The sequence below is a fragment of the Papaver somniferum genome, chromosome 2 (genome assembly GCF_003573695.1).
Source record: "Papaver somniferum cultivar HN1 chromosome 2, ASM357369v1, whole genome shotgun sequence".
Lineage (NCBI taxonomy): Eukaryota > Viridiplantae > Streptophyta > Magnoliopsida > Ranunculales > Papaveraceae > Papaver > Papaver somniferum.
Genome location: NC_039359.1, coordinates 147,139,079 through 147,161,934, shown reverse-complemented (window position 1 = coordinate 147,161,934; position 22,856 = coordinate 147,139,079). Strand labels below are relative to the sequence as shown.

The 22,856-nt window shown below is 37.9% G+C and overlaps 1 protein-coding gene across 4 annotated transcripts; it reads left to right on the top strand.

The window, feature by feature from the left end:
• The first annotated feature begins 15,643 nt into the window (after positions 1-15,643).
• Positions 15,644-21,838, top strand: LOC113349387 (DNA ligase 1-like). Of its 4 annotated transcripts, none has more exons than XM_026593357.1 (10): positions 15,644-15,781; positions 16,467-17,442; positions 18,574-18,658; positions 18,926-19,037; positions 19,223-19,312; positions 19,609-19,706; positions 19,812-19,888; positions 20,223-20,297; positions 20,890-20,952; positions 21,232-21,838. In XM_026593357.1, the coding sequence occupies exons 2-5, from the start codon at positions 16,510-16,512 to the stop codon at positions 19,305-19,307; spliced, it is 1,215 nt and encodes a 404-aa protein (XP_026449142.1). In that variant the 5' UTR covers positions 15,644-15,781; positions 16,467-16,509; the 3' UTR covers positions 19,308-19,312; positions 19,609-19,706; positions 19,812-19,888; positions 20,223-20,297; positions 20,890-20,952; positions 21,232-21,838. The 4 variants fall into 4 exon arrangements, with proteins under 4 accessions (XP_026449142.1, XP_026449143.1, XP_026449140.1 ...); XM_026593358.1 differs by having other exon boundaries at positions 19,213-19,312; XM_026593355.1 differs by having other exon boundaries at positions 19,200-19,312.
• Positions 21,839-22,856: the final 1,018 nt, after the last annotated feature.

Sequence of the window (22,856 nt, the reverse complement as noted above, 5' to 3'; positions counted from 1 at the left end):
GGTAAATAGAAGCTACACTGACCTTCTGATGTTCCTCAATACTGTGGATCTGAACATACCTTTCGCTCTTTTGAACCCATCCACGCGGATTCTCCCCGTCAAATCTAGGAAATTCAAGCTTTGGGGTACGCTGTTGTCTAGCATGAGATTTTTCTCCTCCAAAGTTATGGCCAAACTCATTACCTTCTGGTGGTGTAAATCCATGTGTACCCAAAATTCCTGGATCGCCATTATTGCGTCTAAAAGCTTGAATTAGCTCAGCCATTTGACTAGCTAGTAAATCAAAACTGTTGCTCGTCTTCTCAAAACTATTATTTGTTTTCTCTTGAAAGGCTTTTGAATCTGTTGATTGTTCATATAATTGTTGACTCAACTTCGTTATTTTAGTGTCTAGATCAGTGAATTTCTGTAAATTTTGTCTATGAAAATCAGACAATTCTTTGATAGTAAAGTTGTTGGAACCCATTGTTTGAAGGATAGAACGGCTCTGAGATACTAAATGTACTATTCTTAGTACAATTTAGTTACAAATCCAGTGAAAAGAGAAGTATCAGAGAGGGTAGGGAAGAATTAGACGAATGAGGAAGAAGAACTAGACGAATTGAAAAGAAGAAGATGAAGATAATCTGGTTCGGGTGAACACAGCCAAAGGGAGGAGTTCATTCATTTCCTAGTTGCCTCTTTCTCTCTCTATTACAGCATAAATACTCTCCACTCATAATCCCTAGCATCGACCATTCTAAGTTAAACACGTGTCGACATCTGTTCGGTTAGATAACTCACTAACTGACCACTCAACAATAACTACAGAGGCACTCAAATAGAATACTACGGGCATTTCCCTTGTTGAAGCCAACGTGGTATAAAAAGGTACATGACAACGTATGGGTAAGTTTGCTTGAAATTCTAAGGCTCTTGCAATGTTGAGAAAATGACGATGTTTCCTTTCAAGAACACTATTATATTGGGGAGTGTATACACACTTGGTTTGATGGAGAATCCCATTATGATGAAACCAGGATTGAAGTCCATTTGATTTAAATCAGATCCATTATCATACCTAAATGTCTGTAGTTAAGGAATGAGTAATGTGTTAATACATGAGGATATGCTGGTGATTTTGTGCCCAAATTTTCTGACAACAAAGAAAAAATTATTTGAGAAACTTCAAAAAAAATTATTTTACTTTCATCGGGAACACCCAAGTACATCTAAAATAGTCATCCACAATTGTAAGAAAGTACTTGGCACCAGTTAAAGATTCAGTGAAGAAAGGTCCCCAAACGTCAGTAGGAATCAATTGGAAAGGATGTGTAGATAAAGAAATATTATTATTAAACTTAAGAAGAGATTGTTTTTACCTTGGGCGTACATCAAACAAGTTTTTAAACGAAGAACGAATGTAAACAAAATTGTGAGCTAAAAAATCAAAACAATCCACACTTGGATGGCCTAGATGACAGTGCCATGTATCGACTGCCTTATTTGTAGATAGAGAAGAAACAAATGGTTGAAAAATAAAATGGTAACGTCCAGCGATTCTCCTACTCCATCCAATATCCTTGCTCGTCTGACGGTCCTGGAATATATAAGACTCGTGTGAGAATTAGATACAACAATTTACGGTGCTTGTAAGTTGACTTAAAGATGTAAGTTAAATTTAAAAGTTGGAATGTGAAAAACATCAAGCAATTGAATAATGCGAGATAAATTGACTGTCCTAATATGAGTCACAGAGATGTTGGATCCATCTGGTAATTGAACCGTGATTGGGTTCGGAACTAAAGTATAAGATGAAAAAAAAGAGTAGAACAGATATGGTGATTCGCACCACTGTCTACAATCCAGATATTAGAAGAGCAGCATAAAATAATACCTGCAAAGTTGGCAAATGGGGTGATTTCCTGCAGTGTCTAGCTCAAGCAAAGAAAGAAGCTTGTCGTATTGAGCAGTAGTGATACCTGGAGCAGCAGGTGGAGGATAAACAACAGCATATGCATGGGATTCTGGTTTTCGTGTCTTTGGTGGGTTCTTTGGGTATCCAATTAGCTTCCAGCATGTAAGCTTTGTATATCCATGCTTAGTGCAGTAATCACATAATGGGCGTGGATGCTTCTTGGTACCATTACCATTGCCAGTATTAGAGAAAGAACGTTGATTTGCCGTATTTGAATCACCGCAAGAAATATTTAATGTGGTAGATTCAATCCGAGTAATAGAGAATGAATTAATACCTTGTTGTTCTACTTACTGCCTCACCAGATTATATAACTTAGTAGCTGAAAAAGCGGGGGTCTAACAACACCACCCAATATTTCGCTTAGCAATCTGTATGGACTAACTCCGAAATACTTTGTTAGAGAATCAACTAGACAGTCAGACTCAATCTAGATAAAAGTATCTCAAGGAGTTAATATCTCTCTCTTGATTTGATTTTTACTCAAGCCAAAATCAATAGCGAGTCTTTATCAAATACAAGGAATAACTTGGACGGTACCTTAGACCAATCTCCAAGGATCAATCAATATCAATCAACAACCAAAGGTTGGATTTCCAATTGATGATCACGAACGCACAGCCTGTATTATTTCAATTATATAAAATATAATGCGGAAAAGAAATAACAAAAACACCAGAAGTTTTGTTAACGAGGAAACCGCAAATGCAGAAAACCCACGGAACCTATTCCAGTTTGAATACACACTGTATTAAGCCGCTACAGTCACTAGCCTACTCCAAGCTAACTTCAGACTGGACTATAGTTGAACCCCAATCATCCTTCCACCGATCCAAGGTACAGTTGTAGTCCTACGCCTCTGATCCCAGCAGGATACTACACACTTGATTCCCTTAGATGATCTCACCCACAACCAAGAGTTGATGCAACCCAAAATCGCAGACTTGATAATAAACACATCTGTCTCACACAGAAAGGTCTATCAAAGGATAAATTTGTCTCCCACAGATAAACCCTAGGTTTTGTTCCGTCTTATGATATGAAATCAAGGTGAACATAAACCAATTGATAATCCGGTCTTATATTCCCGAAGAACATCCTAGATTAATCAATCACCTCTCTACAATCCTTCTGGACTACACAGGCGGTTTGTCGAGGAATCACAAACAGTGAGACGAAGATGTTTGTGACTTCTTTATCTTGCCTATCAGAGAACTCTCACGATCTCAAGCCAATCAAAGATTGTACTCGTATGATAGAATATGCAAGATCAGATCACACAACTACGATAAAAGTAATATCGGTCTGGCTTCACAATCCCAATGAAGTCTTTAAGTCGTTAACCTGGTTTTAGAGAAGAAAACCAAAGGTTAAAGGAGAATCGACTCTAGCGATCGCACTAGTATCACACAGACGTATATGGATTAGTTTTGCACAATGCTAGACGTATCCTTTATATAATCTTCAAATCTGGGTTTTGCCTTAGTTACAAAGCAATCCATATTCACCGTTAGATGAAAACCTGATTTAGATTCAAGTTAATATTTCTCAACCGTTAGATTGAAAACTTAGCTTGTCGCACACACTTGGGTAGACGTTTACTGGGTTTGTGAAAACCATGCCCAAACGTGTACGTGTATGTTGGTTCAACATAGTAACCCAAAAGGTTAACCATATGAGCATTTCATATTAACCTTGTTCTTCTTCACCATAACTAGTTCAATTGACTCAAATGAACTAGTTAACGAGTTGTCCAATTGCTATGAGATCTTATGTAACTACACAAGACACAATTGAAACAAAGATGATTCGATTCGATTGAATCGGCTCATGAACTTTATAGCCACGGTTTTTATAAATCATTCCTTAATAATTTAAGTTTCATGTTCAGAGCACATCTTTAGATCATAACCTTTTAAGCTCACAAACAAGTTCGCGGACTTAAGACAACCGGTGGAGTTTTCCAAACTCAGCAGAAAATCTCGGCAAAGAGACTTTCGCCAGTTCGCGGACTGACACGCAAACGAGTTTTTGGAAAATCCCAGTAGAAATTCTCGGTACAAGAACTTCCTTCAGTTCGCGGATTGGGTTCGCGGACATGGCAAAGCCAATTCCTCCAGTTTCTCTCAATCAACAAAGTTCGAAAACTTAGGATTAAGGAATACATGGTTATGTAATCTAAACTCTCATTCCAATCATTGAGACATTCTCAGAGGACGTTATATAGCCGTTATTCACAGACCGTTTCGCGTCAGAGAAATTCTCAAAGTAATTGGAACTTTTCATGACTTTCGTCATTATGTGAAGATAAACTTGATCAAAGCGAAACGCTTTACCAACACATGATTTCGAGATATAGATAGGCGAGATATACTCGGATCGAAATATCAAATGTGTATGATCCAGTCTATATATCATACGACTTTTGTCTCACAAGAAGTAGGAGATAGAAGAGATAGACTTTTAAGTGATAGATAAGTTCAAGTATCCACATACCTTTTTGTTGATGAAGTTCCACGGTTCCTTGAGTAGATCTTCGTCGTTGTATGATGAATCCCCATGAAGTCCTTGAGCTCAACTACACTTTTCTATCCTAGTTCGAGACTTAGGTATGTAGGCTAGAAATCAAGACTCATAGTTTTGATCACTAACATTGACAAACATGCTTGAGATAACAACGCATGCGAGGTCGACCGAGCTATGCTCTAACAGTAGAATATGACATCGGTTCCATCAACATACATTGACTTATGAGTGCAGAAAAACGATATTGAAGTCCCTACAGAAATTCTATGGATTTATCTTGATTGTGATGATGATCCACAAAATATTTGCCTTCTCCAAAGATACATGGTACATACGTCCTGAAAGAGTCCATTTGATTCCAAGGAAACTTGATATGGGTAAAGTACATCGCAACATTAGGGTTCTCCGGTTTTGGAGAAGAAATTGATTGTTTCAAAGAAAACAGTTTAAGAGCATTGGTGTGAGAGAATCGGTTTTTGATATCTAAACACTGTTCTCGCGCATAAGGGAAAGACATGACACTTGATCGAATTTCTGGATCAACAAAGCTAGTATTTGATGAGTGCCAAATATTGTATATATTTATCCCTTTTTGTTGGCATTTAACTCATCTTTTGTGCATTAATTCTACATTTTATCCCATATTCTGTGTTTTCGTTGTTTTCAAGAATAAATACTTTTCCTAATTAATTTTGCATTTTTAGGTACTAAATAAAGCCTGGTTAACTCACGGAGCGAAAAGAGCAAAGGAACGGCAAAGACTCTCGCTAGGAGGAAGGGAAGAATGATGTTTGCAAGAGCCGGATCAACGAGAAGTGGGCTTGAAGAGGAAGAATTGCTCTTAAAGAAGATATGGGCTTGGCATACCCAAGGCCCAAAACCCTCACCCAAATCCATTTCCTATATCCATACCCGTTTCCCTTTCTAGCCGTCAGATTGGATCATCTCAGCATCCTACGGTCGCAGCATCGCCGTACATCAAAGTCTGAAGCTCCTGTCTAACACTACAGCACCTAACTCCATCTGGAGCCGTCAGCTTCGTTGTATCACTTAATCCAACGGTCGCTCAGAGCTTGTTTACATCGTGCCGTTTGATTCAATTAATAAGTGATTATCCAACGGATCTCCTCGCTGCGCATCAACTTCAGATGATTCCGCTCAACACCCTAGCCATCGAACCCATCGACCTAAAACAAAAATCTCCTTCTTCCCAAATCAATTTTCCCCAAATTTCTCTCTTCTTCCCCCGACAGTTGCAGTCGAGCTCTGCTCCTGCCTCTCTTCCATGTCCACTGCCACCCTCTGCCTCACTACCATCTCCATACCCCGACACCACCTCAAACCCATCTCCCTAGCCTAGTTATTTTCCCCATCTCACAACCACTGAAACCCTAGGTTTTGGGGTGAGTAAAATAACTCGAACTAGGGAACAATTAGAGCAGCAGAGGCGTCAATTGAAGCAAGAGAGAGGAGCAGGAAGGTCAGAAGAAGCATGGGTCGAGTCTATTTGCATCAGAGGGTGAGTTAATTTTAGTTATTCTCGAAACCCTAATCCTGCTGATTTGGGGATTTTCAAATTAGGGTTTGTAGAAATTTAGGATTTTGTTGTAAACTATAAATAGGAACTGCTGTAGAGAATGCAAAGGTTGTTCTTGGTTAGCCGAGAAACCCCCTAATTGGGTTAATTTAATGTCAATTTGATTTCACTGTTAATTTTTAGGGTTCTTCTTTTGCAATTTTCATTCACTGTTTAGTAGTTTAAATGATCATGTTTAGTTCCATTGTAATGTTAATTATGTTCTGAGTTCACTGCTGAGGCTCAGATGAAACCTTAATGCACTATTGAATGATGAATTGCTAGGAAGGCCTGTTTTGCTTGAGTAATGGGAAGAAGTTGGTGCTCTGATATGCCTGTGATTGACTGTGCTTTCAAAAGACAGTCAATGCTAGGGGCTAATCAGTGAGTAAGCTGATTCTCTTCCCATTCTAGTTGGATGCTTAAGTTTTTAAATCTAGAATTGCATTGTTTAGCTAGGACACAAGGTGGATTCTAAGCCTTAGCTTAGCCACAGCTGCAAACTCCCCCCTGCCCTTGGCTTAGGCCTTGATTCCATTGTTCTTTGTTTAGTTTCATTGTTCTGTCACTGTCACATTTACTTCACTGCCTTGGTCTTTCTCTTTGCTTCATTTCCATTGCCATCCTCACTGCCATTTTCACCATTTCCTTTGCTTTTCTTCACTATCACTCTCCACTGCCACTGTCACCTGTTTTGTGTTTTGTATTTGTACCTGTTTTCTTGTGTTTATTGTCTTATCATCCATTGTCTCATTATTTCACTACCATCTTCATTGCTTTGTAAATATCACAGTTTCACTGCCACTATTTGCTCTTTCTTCTCTTTTGTTTCTCATGTTCTTGTTACTGCATTCACTGCCTTGTTCTCCCCCAGCTGCTACTACTTGCTGTTGATGTGCTGCTGCTGTGCACTGCTTCTGCTGCTGCTGAAGCCACCACTGCTGCTGCTGCTTCTTCTCCAGCCCAGCCTTGTCTGCTGCTGCTCCAAACAGTTAGCTTAGAACCAAAGGCTAAAAGCCCAGGTTCAAAGTCCAGGTTAAGGCCTAAAGCCTAGTTCATAGCTCAAAAGCCCAAGCCCAAATTTAGAAACCTAAGGCCTAGTTCACTGCCAGGCTCAAAAGACCAAAAACCCATAAGTTCACAGTCAATCCAAAAGCCCACTGAGCCCAAAACCATTTCATTGTTACAAAAACCCACTAAGCCCAAAGCACAATTAGAAGCTCAATAGCAATTTAGAGCCCAAATAGCTAGAAACTCCAAACACTCCCAATCTCTGTGGATCGACCCGTACTTGCACGAGCTACAACTGACGACCGTGCACTTGCGGTATTACTGTAGGCCCGCGTTTTTATTGCGCTTAATTTATACACTCCTCCGGGCCCACCAAGTTTTTGGCGCCGCTGCCGGGGATTGGTGCTGTGTTTTTCGGGTAGTTTTCTTGGCTATTTTGCATTTCACTTCATCGCACTTGCATCTGCATCTGCTTCACTTTTTTTTGATGTTGGGCCTGCTGTTCTGAACCTGTTTTCCTCTGCTGGGACGCCACCAAGGAAAAGAACCAAAGCCCAACTGGGTTTTTGCAACAATATCAGAGCAGCTGGGCTGTGCTAAAAAGGTAAACCCATTCAGAGAACCCGAATTGTGGGCTTCCAATTTTTAATTGTGGGCTTGTAATATTAAAGCCAATTTTTGGGCTTTTTATTTTCTGTTGGGTTTGTAATTAATTTTTGTGGGCTTGTTTGTTTAATTTGTGGGCCTGTGTTTAATTTTTGTGAGCTTGTTTAATTTGGACTAGTATTTTGTATTCTGGGTTTTTAAACCCAGCTGAGCTTGTAACCGATCACGCTAGGTTAACTCGTTAGTGGGCCGAGTACCCAAATTCTAGGCCGAGATTTTGGACTCAGTTTCACCAAACGTTTTCAAACCAGCTGAGCCAAAGCAAACACAAAACCAACAGTGGGTTTGCTCCCATTCAAAAACCAAATTTTATTTTCTTTAAAAAAAAAAAAAAAAAAAACCAAATTTTACTTGCTCCCATTTTTACAACCAAATTTTTTCTTCTTTATCCCATTAAAACCAAACTTGCTCCCAAATTTAAAAAAAAAAAACAAAAAAATGTCTCCCACCAAAACCAAATTTTTCCCAAAAATCCAAACCCTTTAAAAACCAAATTCTGAGCTTTGTACATAGTTACTTAGCTTTTGAGCCAATCATGTCTAGATTTTGGCCTGCTTCGGGGAGTGGAAACAAAACACTTAGAGAACTTGCTTACGGGCCAAATTCACATTGTGATCCTCCTCCATTCCATGATGTCAATAGTTATAGGAATTGTAATGGACATTTTCAAAGTCCCGAGCCTCAATACATGAACCCTAATGACTATTCATACTTGCATCATTCATCGCAACGTGAAAATGAACATTCTGCTAGAGCCTCACTCACACAATCGTCACTTATGGATCAAATAGAAGCTCGAATCACAGCTTTAGAAATGCAATCACATGAGGAATCTGTCACATCGAATTTTCTTAGGCAACCTGAAATCTATGCATGTCCCGCATGTGGTAGTTTAGACCACCCTGTTGAGAATTGTCATATTTTGCATAATTTTAGGCAATCTAGAGAAAATCCAAGGTATGAAATGCCCATAAATTGTGAGGATGGTAGTCATTGGGACCATAGTCAATCCTTTGAGGGTTGCGATCAATATTTTGTAAACCCTAATGACCATGCACACATGTACCATTCACCACAATTTGAACATGAAGAATTTTGTACTCCCATGAATTTAGACTCCACCACAGAAGCTTTAAGACTCTGCAAGCAAGACTATGATAGATCTACATCACGAATTCATGCATATTTAGATCAGATCTTGCTTCACCTACAAAAGGAGGAAATTCATGAGGAAATGTATGTTGTCCCTAATGAAGTGTCTAGTCCCATTCATGTAAATAATGTTGAATATGAACCTAATTTAGAGGAACATGAATCGACTAATGACACCACCACTGTTAATGAGGACCAATATGCATGCTACCATGATGATGATTATGATGATTATGATGATATGTTAGAAGAACATGAAAATATTGTGGAACCTGTTGGTTCAAAAACATATGGCTTCTCGCCCTCGACCTTCATGCATGTTGTTCTTTCTAATACTCATTGTAATTCATATGATTTTGATATTGACATGGGATTCGTACAATTATTCTGTGAAGATGAGCATGACATAGGAATAGTTGAATCTTCTGTAGACACTAATATGCATGAAAATATATTTGATGTGTCTGATTCTCTACCTAGGTCACATTGTGATATTTCTCCTGATTTGCCGATGCATGAGAATAAATTTGTTGATGATGTTGATGACTCTGATTGTGATCTTGCCAATTCGTTTGATGATTGTGAGCATGTTGTGACACGTGTAGAAGACTTAGGATATGTTGATGTGATTAATAATGATGTGCCTATCGTCCTACATAAGTCACAATCTGATGGCCTTCCACCCAACCTAGATTTGGTTTGTACCCATATTGTCAAACCGACTTTTCTGAGAGTCCCTAATCTAGGTTTGGAACTGTGTGCTTCCCAAGTCCTCTTGGACTATTTTGCTTCTAAGTATAATACATTTGAGGAACCACAGTTGGAATTAGCATGTTTGCCCGTCCCTAGCACAGTTCATTTCGAGCTAGACCTTGTGCATGATGAACCCCCAAAACTGCGAGATTTTGTTTCCAAAATTTTATCCGTTGAAAAATCCAGGTTTGGGGGTAGCTCATTTTGTTTCACAGCTTCACTTGCATGCCTATCTTATTATTATTGTGTGAAGCTGTTGAAACCTCTACACTTTGTCTTTTGGGTTGCTCCTCAACTCTTTAGATTGTTAGTGTATGGTGAATTTTTGTATATAATCCAGTAGATAAAATTTCTTAAAACCCTTTTTGTTCCTTTTGTATATATTTTGCTAATCCAATATGATCTCGGCTGACATATGTTGGATTCTTGCCTTGAATAACGGAGTTCTAATATTGCTTTCGCCGAAATCGGGTATTCTCTTTCCTTTTTCTCTACTCAACATGATCCTCTTCATATATTGTTTTATAATTCTTTCCATATTTTGAAACATTGAGGACAATGTTTAGTTTAGGTTTGGGGGTGAAAAGTAGATACTTTGATAATATGCCATAATTGAAAACAAGAACTCCTTCTTTTTGAAAAAAAATGAAAAATGAAAATAAAAAATTAAAAAATTGAAAAAAAAAAAAACATAAAAATGGAGCTCATTTACCTTGAAATGTTGACTCTTGTGCAAATATGTAATTATTAGGAGTCTTAGTCTAGATATTTAGGCACCCTGATTCTAGCACAATTCACATAGTGATAAGAAATTTGCACGCGCACGATCTACCAATACATGTATAGCCTCGATCTTCAAGGTGTTTGATAGGAAGTCACGATTTCCAATCACTTTAGAATACTGAACGAAACTTGACTAGATTGTTCTTTGGTTGGTTGGGATAGAAGGTGGAGGTTACATTAAGAAAGACAACCATCGAATTTAACTGGGTGCATCAAAAAGGGATACCTCTTGCAAAGTGTCATGTAATCTTTTGTTTCCTTTTTTATATGTATCAAAAGTGTTTCCTTATTCAAAAAAAAAAAAAAAAATCAAGTATTTATCAATTCCATCCTCTCTTGTTCCAAAAATAAAAGAGAGTAGTCAATGTAAATAAGAGTCATGTAAATAGTCATTTTGTTGTTTCATTGTAATAAGCAAGGAGGGTGTATGCCATTGATGTACAACGCGAGTAATTGTGAAATACATCCAACTCATTCACAATTCTCGTAAAGTCCGGACAGCTAGCTAGATTTCGACCTTGGTTCTTAGCCTGAGAAACTATCTCTTGGTGATTAGTAGTCATAACTTCAGATCTTTCTTTACACATGTGTAGATACACTTTACACTCTTATCACATGTCCTATTTTTGTTATCAGTGCTAGGATTGTGCCTTTGATAGCTAGATTGACATCTCCATTTTGCTGTGAGCTTAAACTGACTTGCACATGTCACATTTGATGGAATCTGAGCTTATATTTTGACCTAGAACTTTGTAGGTACGTTCTAAGCAAACCTTCACGAGACTTCAACTCGTCCACTAGGGACACTTAGTGGTTTAAAAGGCTTAGTGCATACGCTAAATGCATTCGAGAGACCAGCGATAGTGGTATAGGTAGGATTTCCTTAGTTTTGTTTTACTTGAGGACAAGTAAAATTCAGGTTTGGGGGTATTTGATGAGTGCCAAATATTGTATATATTTATCCCTTTTTGTTGGCATTTAACTCATCTTTTGTGCATTAATTCTACATTTTATCCCATATTCTGTGTTTTCGTTGTTTTCAAGAATAAATACTTTTCCTAATTAATTTTGCATTTTTAGGTACTAAATAAATCCTGGTTAACTCACGGAGCGAAAAGAGCAAAGGAACGGCAAAGACTCTCGCTAGGAGGAAGGGAAGAATGATGTTTGCAAGAGCCGGATCAACGAGAAGTGGGCTTGAAGAGGAAGAATTGCTCTTAAAGAAGATATGGGCTTGGCATACCCAAGGCCCAAAACCCTCACCCAAATCCATTTCCTATATCCATACCCGTTTCCCTTTCTAGCCGTCAGATTGGATCATCTCAGCTACCTACGGTCGCAGCATCGCCGTACATCAAAGTCTGAAGCTCCTGTCTAACACTACAGCACCTAACTCCATCTGGAGCCGTCAGCTTCGTTGTATCACTTAATCCAACGGTCGCTCAGAGCTTGTTTACATCGTGCCGTTCGATTCAATTAATAAGTGATTATCCAACGGATCTCCTCGCTGCGCATCAACTTCAGATGATTCCGCTCAACACACTAGCCATCCAACCCATCGACCTAAAACAAAAATCTCCTTCTTCCCAAATCAATTTTCCCCAAATTTCTCTCTTCTTCCCCCGACAGTTGCAGTCGAGCTCTGCTCCTACCTCTCTTCCATGTCCACTGCCACCTTCTGCCTCACTACCATCTCCACACCCCGACACCACCTCAAACCCATCTCCCTAGCCTAGTTATTTTCCCCATCTCACAACCACTGAAACCCTAGGTTTTGGGGTGAGTAAAATAACTCGAACTAGGGAACAATTAGAGCAGCAGAGGCGTCAATTGAAGCAAGAGAGAGGAGCAGGAAGGTCAGAAGAAGCATGGGTCGAGTCTATTTGCATCAGAGGGTGAGTTAATTTTAGTTATTCTCGAAACCCTAATCCTGCTGATTTGGGGATTTTCAAATTAGGGTTTGTAGAAATTTAGGATTTTGTTGTAAACTATAAATAGGAACTGTTGTAGAGAATGCAAAGGTTGTTCTTGGTTAGCCGAGAAACCCCCTAATTGGGTTAATTTAATGTCAATTTGATTTCACTGTTAATTTTTAGGGTTCTTCTTTTGCAATTTTCATTCACTGTTTAGTAGTTTAAATGATCATGTTTAGTTCCATTGTAATGTTAATTATGTTCTGAGTTCACTGCTGAGGCTCAGATGAAACCTTAATGCACTATTGAATGATGAATTGCTAGGAAGGCCTGTTTTTCTTGAGTAATGGGAAGAAGTTGGTGCTCTGATATGCCTGTGATTGACTGTGCTTTCAAAAGACAGTCAATGCTAGGGGCAAATCAGTGAGCAAGCTGATTCTCTTCCCATTCTAGTTGGATGCTTAAGTTTTTAAATCTAGAATTGCATTGTTTAGCTAGGACACAAGGTGGATTCTAAGCCTTAGCTTATCCACAGCTGCAAACTCCCCCTGCCCTTGGCTTAGGTCTTGGTTCCATTGTTCTTTGTTTAGTTTCATTGTTCTGTCACTGTCACATTTACTTCACTGCCTTGGTCTTTCTCTTTGCTTCATTTCCGTTGCCATCCTCACTGCCATTTTCACCATTTCCTTTGTTTTTCTTCACTATCACTCTCCACTGCCACTGTCACCTGTTTTGTGTTTTGTATTTGTACCTGTTTTCTTGTGTTTATTGTCTTATCATCCATTGTCTCATTATTTCACTACCATCTTCATTGCTTTGTAAATATCACAGTTTCACTGCCACTATTTGCTCTTTCTTCTCTTTTGTTTCTCATGTTCTTGTTACTGCATTCACTGCCTTGTTCTCCCCCAGCTGCTACTACTTGCTGTTGATGTGCTGCTGCTGTGCACTGCTTCTGCTGCTGCTGAAGCCACCACTGCTGCTGCTGCTTCTTCTCCAGCCCAGCCTTGTCTGCTGCTGCTCCAAACAGTTAGCTTAGAACCAAAGGCTAAAAGCCCAGGTTCAAAGTCCAGGTTAAGGCCTAAAGCCTAGTTCATAGCTCAAAAGCCCAAGCCCAAATTTAGAAACCTAAGGCCTAGTTCACTGCCAGGCTCAAAAGACCAAAAGCCCATAAGTTCACAGTCAATCCAAAAGCCCACTGAGCCCAAAACCATTTCATTGTTACAAAAACCCACTAAGCCCAAAGCACAATTAGAAGCCCAATAGCAATTTAGAGCCCAAATAGCTAGAAACTCCAAACACTCCCAATCTCTGTGGATCGACCCGTACTTGCACGAGCTACAACTGACGACCGTGCACTTGCGGTATTACTGTAGGCCCGCGTTTTTATTGCGCTTAATTTATACACTCCTCCGGGCCCACCAGTATTCCAGCTACCAACCGAATCATCACATCGAACCCAGTGGGGAATATCGGATGGAGTGGTAGGTTTTGTGACAGAACCATTAATATAGAGGAGTTTGGCTTTGGCACTTAAGGCCTTTTTCATTCCCCTTTCCTAGATGCAATAGTTATCACTGGTTAGGAGAGGAGTGAAAATCACATAGTAGTAGGATTATCAGAAGGGTAAACATAATAAGGACTGGATGGAAAGATACCTAAATCCTTAATAGGTTGAGGGTTGCTGGAAGAAGCCATTAAACAATATTGAGTTTCATCTTCAATAGTCATGAAGACGCAGTTGCAGAGAAAAAAAAAATCTAACCTAGCTCTAGATTACCATGAAGAAATATTGTTTAGGGTTTTATCTCATACAACTGTACTGAGATTTGCTTCATTGAGTTATATATATATACACCATTACATAAGCTTAGAGATAAGGTAACACAACAGAGAAGGCAAAGGAATAGCTGCAGCTAAAAAATAGTAGGACTAAACCTAATGAGATATAGAATAGGAAAACTAGCAATTGTTACATCAGAAGAATATGAAGACTAAAATGTTACAACAACTTGTATATGTGACATCTTGTACGTGGGATGTTTAAGAAACTTTTTAAGTGGTCGGGGTGTTGAGATTATTAGTCCCCATTGACTGAGTTATCTAAGATCCTCCAATTTATAAGTCTCGGGGAACCCTAACTTTACAAGTCAATTTTCAAGACGAATTAGGTCCATGAACTTCAATATAGTATCAGAGCAAGTGATTAGTGACAAATTATTTGACGGCACTTTTACTCCACGTCACCCGATTAAAAGTCCACGTGTTAGACTAAAAAAGGCTAAACGGGAAGGGGCATGCTGAGATTATTAATCCCACCTCACCTTGTATGAGTTATCTACTATGTTGTAGTTTATTATACCTTGGCAACCCTGATTATGCAGTTTATAAGTCTTGGAAACATTGACCTTGCAAGCGGCGTTTGTTACTCCCTCCGTTTCAAATAGACTATCCGTTTCAAAAAGACTTTGTCAAAATATTAAGGAAACTATAATATTTTACTTGACCACGCTTAGTTACTACCTATTTTATTGTAATAAAAATGCTAGCAATAAGAAATACCTACAATTGTTAGGAATATTATAAATACGAAATATAAAATGAAAACTAAAAGATATATTCGATATCGAGTATAAACTTTATAAAAAATTTAATTTTTGGAGCGAAATATATATTTACTTAAAAGGAATGAAGGATATATTTGTTTCCTTAATGATACATATTTCTTTTATATTTTAGATCGGAAACCGTTAAAAATGAATTTATGAATATACAAAATTTAAATGTATATATTAGAGAGTTTATTGGAAAAATATGATTATAAACAGAAGTTGGACACAATTTTGAAATATACGAAAATGAAATAGAGGACAATCTTTCTGAAACAGATGGAGTATTAGTTCGGTTAGGCCTGTGAACTGCATGCGGGTTCCGACAACATTTTTTGTTGTACAAAAAGCAAGGCAAAATGTTTGGAACAAATGCACCCCGTGTTTCCTACGGTGCGGAAGGGCGATACCTTCTTTCCCACATTTTTCCTAATGTTTTTTGTCCGTATAAACTATAGAGGTGAGGGTCAAGAACATAGCTCAGTGGTATCCCATCAACTCCAGTAAGGAGGAATTCAGGGGTTCGATCCCACCGTAGTAGAGGTTTGTATAGAGGGGTTTGGTGGGTTGGGTCTAGCAGTGGGGCTAGTCCTGCTGGTTGGATTTGGGTAGGGACATGGGTCTGGCTTTAGCCTAAAAAAAAAAAGAGGTTGTAGTCGAATAAAATGTTAAGGCCACCTCATAAATTCCTCTTTGCTTCTTTTTACTCCTCCAGTTCTCATAAACCCTAGATAAAAACATTCTGAAATTGAAATCCACCAGAAGAAGATAGAAATCGTCTCAATCCTATCACCTGATTTTATCCCCAATTGTGCCTGTTATCGTCTTCTTTGAGGTTTGTATTCTTATTTCTGTAAAGCCCTAATTTATCTTTATCTTTTCTTATTTGATGTTTGCAGTAATAAATAGAATTTAGGGTAATCAATCTAAGTAATCTGAATGCTTACTCTTAAATGATCATCCAACGCATATAAATACTGGATCTAATTTAAGTTTTTAAATTTTGAGCGATTTCACTGAATTACTAATAAACCAAAAATGGCGGATGTTCATAATTTTTGGCAAATTGAAAGTGCAGCAAAGGTATAGAACAATGCTAAGAAAAAAACACCATCATTTTACAAATAATAAAGCAATGAAAGCCAACTGTACTATACAAAATGATAACCTGCTGGGTAGTGACTATTTTTATTTGGTGTTACTTTCTTGCTTGCTCTTGTAAGAATACTGTGAAGTGTTTTGTGTTTATGTCTTTTATTTAGATCATACTGCAATTTCTATACGTGTGTTCTGATTTGTGAGGCGTACTTGCTTAACACTGTCTAATGAAGTATATCTTGAGCTTTGCTTTTGGGTTAATACTATACTATGTGTTTAGCGCTATGATATTTTTTTTAGTTTTTCTTTTATACAGAGTACATTTGTAGGTGTTTGTTTGTTTTTTCCACGCAGTGAGTGTTGGCATTGTGTATCGCTTGCGTTCGTCGTTTCACTGAGATCTTTACTTTATTTGTTGGCAGGTTTATCTCTTTTGATTACATTAAGTCTTTGGTTCCTCCTGGAATGGATGAAGAGGTTATACTGCATAAGAGCGAAAAGAAGAAGCACAAGAGAAGCAAGGAGAAAGAGGCTTTGAGCTCATCAGAAGTACCTACAGAAAAGAAGAAGCTCAACAGAAAAAAGGAAGTAGAGATGGTAAATACCTCGGAAGTACCTTCAGAGAAGAAGAAGAACAAGAAAAGCAAGGAGAAAGAGATTCTAAGTACCTCTGAAGTACCGACAGAGAAGAAGAAGCACAGGAAAAGCAAGGAAAAGGAGGCTTTAAGTTCCTCAGAATTACCTATAGATGTGGGAGGTGAGAAAAAAGTCAAGCGGTCTAGGGACAAAGATGGTTTTCCTGATAATGGGAGAGAAGAAAGTGGTAAACGCAAAGATAAGAAAGGCAAGGAAAAGGTTACGGAGTGCAGTGATGTAGAATGTGCAACTGATCAAGCGGCTTCTAAAGGGAAGGATCACATTGATGTGGGTGGTGAGCAAAATAATGAGAATGCGAAGAATGGGAAGGGTAAAAATAAAAAAAGAGAGAATGCAAATGGAGGTGATTCTGGAGAAAGCTGCATTGAGAAATCTGGTGCTAAGGCTGAATCTGGTTCTTGTTCTTCTAAGAAGAGGAACAGAGAGGAGGAAGTGCTGGATGTGGCGATAGGAGAGGAGAAAAAGAAGAAGAAGAAAAAGACCAAATTGGATGCAAATATTGAAAATACGAAAGCAAATGTTGGAGATGTTGAAACAGAAAACAATTTTGGAAGGATGAATGAGCATTTGAGGACCTCGTGTGCCAAAAGAGTAAAATTTGCTAGTCATGCAGAAGTCTTCCCTTCATCTGATGACCAAGATGATCGGGAGGAAAACCTAGGAAATAGGTTGGTTCAAGGTAAGAGGTTCACGCAGAAAGAAGATCAAATAATCAAAGATGCTGTTCACAAGTATATAGAGGTATGCTTATGATATAAATAGTATTAGTCTGTTATTAAAATTTTTGGTTTTGTCATAATATAATAGAGGGGAAATTCTTTCAAAGTTCTGTTTACCCTTGTTGTGGACCTGTGGTGATGCACGTCGAACACATATTACCTTACTAGCACTCGTGATGACACACACACAACAAAAGTGGAACATGTACTTCTCATGTTTATGCACTTTCACAATTACTTATGCACTTTCACAATTACATATGGTCATAAACATTAAACTACTGTAGGGGAAGTGCTTTTTGTCTTAAGCGTAGCTTCATGCCTGAAAATGTCATATGTTTATCTTGTCTGACCAACTATTTTGATCATAATACTGTTTTAATTTGTTTTTCATCGAATATGCTTGGGAATCATGCTATTAGTCAAAGTTCTAGTATTTATTTTAAATGAACATGCTGTTTATATAAGACACGTGACACATATATACATTGCTTGGTTAAATGGTAATCATGCTATCAGTGAAAATTTTAATATTCTTCTTCATTTTCTTATTTAATATAATATTCGAGTTAATAACAAATGGCGTGCCTGAAGTATCATAAATTTGGTGAAGGATTCGTGGACCTTAGGAATTGAATTAAAATATCTCAGGGTTTATGTATCACCTATTGTTAATATCTCTTATTCTTTTACTCTATTGTTTGAGATTTTTAATGAATCTTGGTATGTAGTGATGCAACTTGATTTAGAGTTGGAGGATTTGTTAGAAGTTATGTTCTCATTGATAACATGTTCTAGGGCACGCGGTAGAGAAACACACCCAGGAAGCATGACTGTGGCCCCCAGAATATCATGTTTGCCAATCCCACCTCCAATATGCAGCATCTAAACACCAAATTCACATGTTCATTACCTCTACTCGATTAATAGTAACTATTTTTTGCCGTTTAGTCTTCCCCTCCTTAAGGAGGCACGCCTAAATCATTGAGGTAAGTGCAGCACATGATAATTTTTGCCCTTTTCGTAGTTGTCAACTACAACATCCGCTAAGAACAAGTTCGCTGGCATGATTTCATCCTTTGCTATATGTTACAGATTTCTTATTGATGGTAGAGCACCACATTTAATAGCCATAATCCGTTAATGTTCTTAGGCACATGAGTTGGATAAGGAAGGCTTGGATATGATTCTGAACTGCAGGAAACATTCAAAAATAATCACATGTTGGAAGGAAATAGGTGAGTATTACTCTTTCCATATATATGTTTTCGGTTAATAGCATATACAGATGGCATTCTTTTAATTATTCCCGCATTGCGTTTCTCGGTTTCATTAGAATTTATAATAGGTTCAAAAGGTGTGATGGGCCGATGATTCCACTTTCTGGGCTTAAAATTTTGTGGCCATAAAAACATGTTTGTATTCACTATGAGTTAATGATGTGCACCTTGTGTTGCCTGTTCCACAGAAATTATATCATTTAAAGGGGTATCTGAAACTTTCAGGGGCTGCCTTACCATATAGGCCTTACAAAGCAGTTTATGAGAGAGGAGTTATTTTGTTTGAGAGGTCAGAGTCACGTAATTGGACTGAGGATGAGAAAGCAGTTGTCTTAAAGTAATGTTCGCTGTTTGTTGTTTTCTCCACTTACATTATGTTTATGTCAATCAATCAAAGTTTCTATTTCTCACTTGTCCTAAATTATGAATTATAAGTTTCTATATCTCCTATTCTGTGTTTTGGCGCATTCTAAGGATGTGCCACAATCTTTAACCCTGGGTTTTATGAAAAGCATGGACCAGATTGGAAAAGCTTGGCCCAGATCCTTGGGAAAAATCGACATCATGTGAGGGATACATGGCGTCGGATATCTCGCGCGGGTCTTAGAAAGGGTGAATTGCTTTTGTTTTTTCCTTAATTCTTTTCTTTTGTCAGTTTACTTGTGGTATGTTTTTATAAATTTGTTTTCTGGATTATAAATTTTTATAATAATTTAAAATAAGAACGCGTGTCATCGAAGGTATACTTCTATTGACTGCAAACCCATACAGTATGCAGTCACTCCATTTTTAATTGTGATTTTTTAATAAATAAACTAAGATATAAAAGCTCATTACCCTTTTAGGTGAAAATTGAAACTTTAGTATTTAAGAATTATGATCGCCTTTTTCTCTATCAACCAAAACAGGTAAGTGGACTCAGACGGAGTATCAGTCTTTGTTTCATTTAGTAAACAAGGATTTGAGAATGCGTATGTACGAGGAAAAATCATCGAAGCATGGCCTGGTTAGTATCAGATGAGTTGGAAAGCTCAAGTAGTAATTGAATTTCCATTCATCTAAACAAAGGCACATATTCCATGTTCTTAAGTTTCTTAACTTTTTTGCGCAGATACGTGATAATATCAGTTGGCTAGTGATTAGTAGCCGTTTGACTACTTGAACAGACATGACATGCTGTACGAAATGGTCCGTGTTAACAATGTTATTGTCTCAACTTTGACTTCAATATTTCATAGTGTAACTTCTGGAAGATGGTCATCATTGTTTGTGAACTGGTTGCACTACCGGTGTTCTGAATCAAAGTTGAAGATCACCATTCAGGATGGAAGCAGTCTAAATTATGAAGAATTCATGATATGAGTATTCAAATTTTATATGTAGACTTTGCTTGTCAGGATGGTCAATGCAGATTTACGTGTAGTTTATCTCAAGCGATGTTGATTTTTGTTTGAACTGCATAGTACTCAATACTCTGATTTGTGAATGATCTCTTGTTTCTTGATGTCATTCTCCTTTTCAGGTATGACCAGTTATCATCATCTATGGTAAAAGAAGGTAAATGGGCCGACACAGACGATTATCGATTGCTGGATGAGTAAGGAACTTGTCTTTTGGCTTTCTAATGTAGTTCAGTAAAATAGTAATATATGGTTTCATGGTATCTATTTCCTAACTTATTATGTAACCTGTCATACTTTGAAAAACACAATTTTTAAGCAGAAAAAAGAAAAATCGACTCCTACCTTTTTAAAACTAGGAAATCAATCAACCAATATACTAGAAGTAAAGGAGGTTCGTAGTTCCACGAGTAGTGATATGAAGTGTACATTTTTCATATCGAGTGATGTTATGTATCGGCATTTCATAGACTTGTTGAAGGACAAAGGAGATCTCGAAGTACATGTGTAGTTATTATGGTGGCTTACTTGCAATGATTTTATAAAATAGGATGCAGTCTATTAGTTAGTCCCATTTGGTTTACTAATGAATAATATCTGAAGTTACAATTCGGACTTTGTCTATTCATTTTAGGTGCTTGATAGGGGCTTGCTTTCGGTCCTTTCAATGAAATAATACTGACTGATTCTATGGGCAGTAATAATATGGCTGGCAAAACTTAAGTTTACCGACTGATTCATATGTAGCTCAATTAAGTCTAATCAAGTTACCGATAATTACAATTGCAGACTTATTAAGCTGGATGCTTGCTGTATTGAAGATGTTGACTGGGATAATCTTCTTGAGCATAGGTAAGCAACTTAGCTGAAGCTGATGCGTCAAGTACTTTATCTTTATACTTAGTTTCATATTCAATTTGTATGGTTCTTTGAAACCATTTAAACTGATAAATTGTTCTGATTTTGTAAAAAAGAAAATAAAATAAAATTCTGGGATTCTAATAAATAGCTGCATTTCACCTTTCCAATTGGAAGTCAATACCTTGTTTGAAAAATCCACACCTCATATGAAAACTTAACCGTTTACGAAGAACTTACCTCTTCTGATCCTGTTTGTTGTGTTGGTTGCAGGTCTGGAAATATTTCTCTGAAACGTTGGAGACAGATGGTAAATCACATAGGTACGCATGGACTACAATCTTTTGCAGAACAAGTAGAAGTGCTTGCCAAACGCTATTGTCCTGAGCTACTTGAAGTCAGAGAAGCTCTCGACAGCAGACCTGTGGTTGATTGATGTGTGGATGTGGAGCCGTGGGCTCAACAGGGAGGATGACAGGAAGGTCAAGCCCATAACAAAAAGACTATTCTATAGACTAAATTGGTGCTTGTAAGTATGTATTTGATTCTCATAGTTCCCAATGTTTGGAAGTAGTTATGTACTTCAGGCACCTTACTCCCCGCAGTTGCATATGTAATTTTATGGAAGAGGGGCATGGCCCTGGTTACCCAAATTCTGTCATTGAATTCAATGGCTAGGAAGGAGTGTGTATCATACAATGAATCTTCGCTTAACCCTCATAGTACATGGTATGAACAGTGTTGCTGGGGAAAGCTTCCACCACCACCACCACGCCCCTGCAGCACCACTTGTAACCTAGACGCCAATGTTCAGATCTCTGTAAGGAGAGGTCAGGCACTGTGGAATTATTAACTATAGCAATCTTGGTGATAGTTGCATCCAATTTAAGTTATTAAACACTAACAAGATATTGTTTTTATCCTGATGGGCCTGGGGTACACCCCAACCCACAGGCTCTGTCAGGGATGGTGTCTGTACAGGTTTTACAGTAACCCTCGTAATATCCTTTCTTCTTTTCATTCCTTCAGTTGGCAATGTTGGTTTAAGTTCTAAGATGGCGTTATTAAAGATGCCGGCGGTTAGTCAAATTTTAGGTTGGTTGTGTCGCATCCCATGTGCAAGTTGTAGCATCAACCAACAAGGAGATTGATTTTTACATTCCTGAGTACCCAAATTTGCCTCCTTAGGGCTCTCTGAGAATTTGTTTGGAAGAAGATTAGTACTTGGGTAGCTTAGTTATACGTTTAGCCGGATCGAAACCTTCTACCTACATTTTAAACCGAACCAGATATAAGATTGTTTAATGTACCTTTTACTTTATGCCACTAAAAGTTCCCCGATAAATATGTTCCAGCTTGTGTCAAAGACTGAGTGAGATGCACAGTTCTATTTGTTTCCTTTCATTTTCTATTAAAACATGCAGTTTGCGTGTCTACGTACGCACCATGTTATTTGGATACCCTTTTGAACTAGTAAATTACTACATAGCTGATTAAAACTACGCAGCTGATTAAAGAAAAAAAACAAACTAGTAAACTGCATAGAATTTTTTTGTTCACAAGAGAACTACATAGAATTAGAAGGCATGATTTACTACTAGTCTTAACCCCAGTACAGTATTGAGACTAACTTAAATTTTTTTGGAAAACTACTTGGGAACTGAAACTTCACTTTACAACTTGTTGAAGCCCTGGGATTCATTAGCAGCAGCTCCATGATTTGAGTTTTCTTTTCCAAGGCTGCAATAGTTTTTATGGTTCCACTTTGAATAATCAACACTTGTAGGATTCTAGCATTCTTCCAAAAATATTTAACCAATTTCAGCTCCTCTGGCGACCCTTCAAACTTCTGAATTTCTATTGTCTTCAGATGCAGCAGCAAACAACGAGGCACTAAA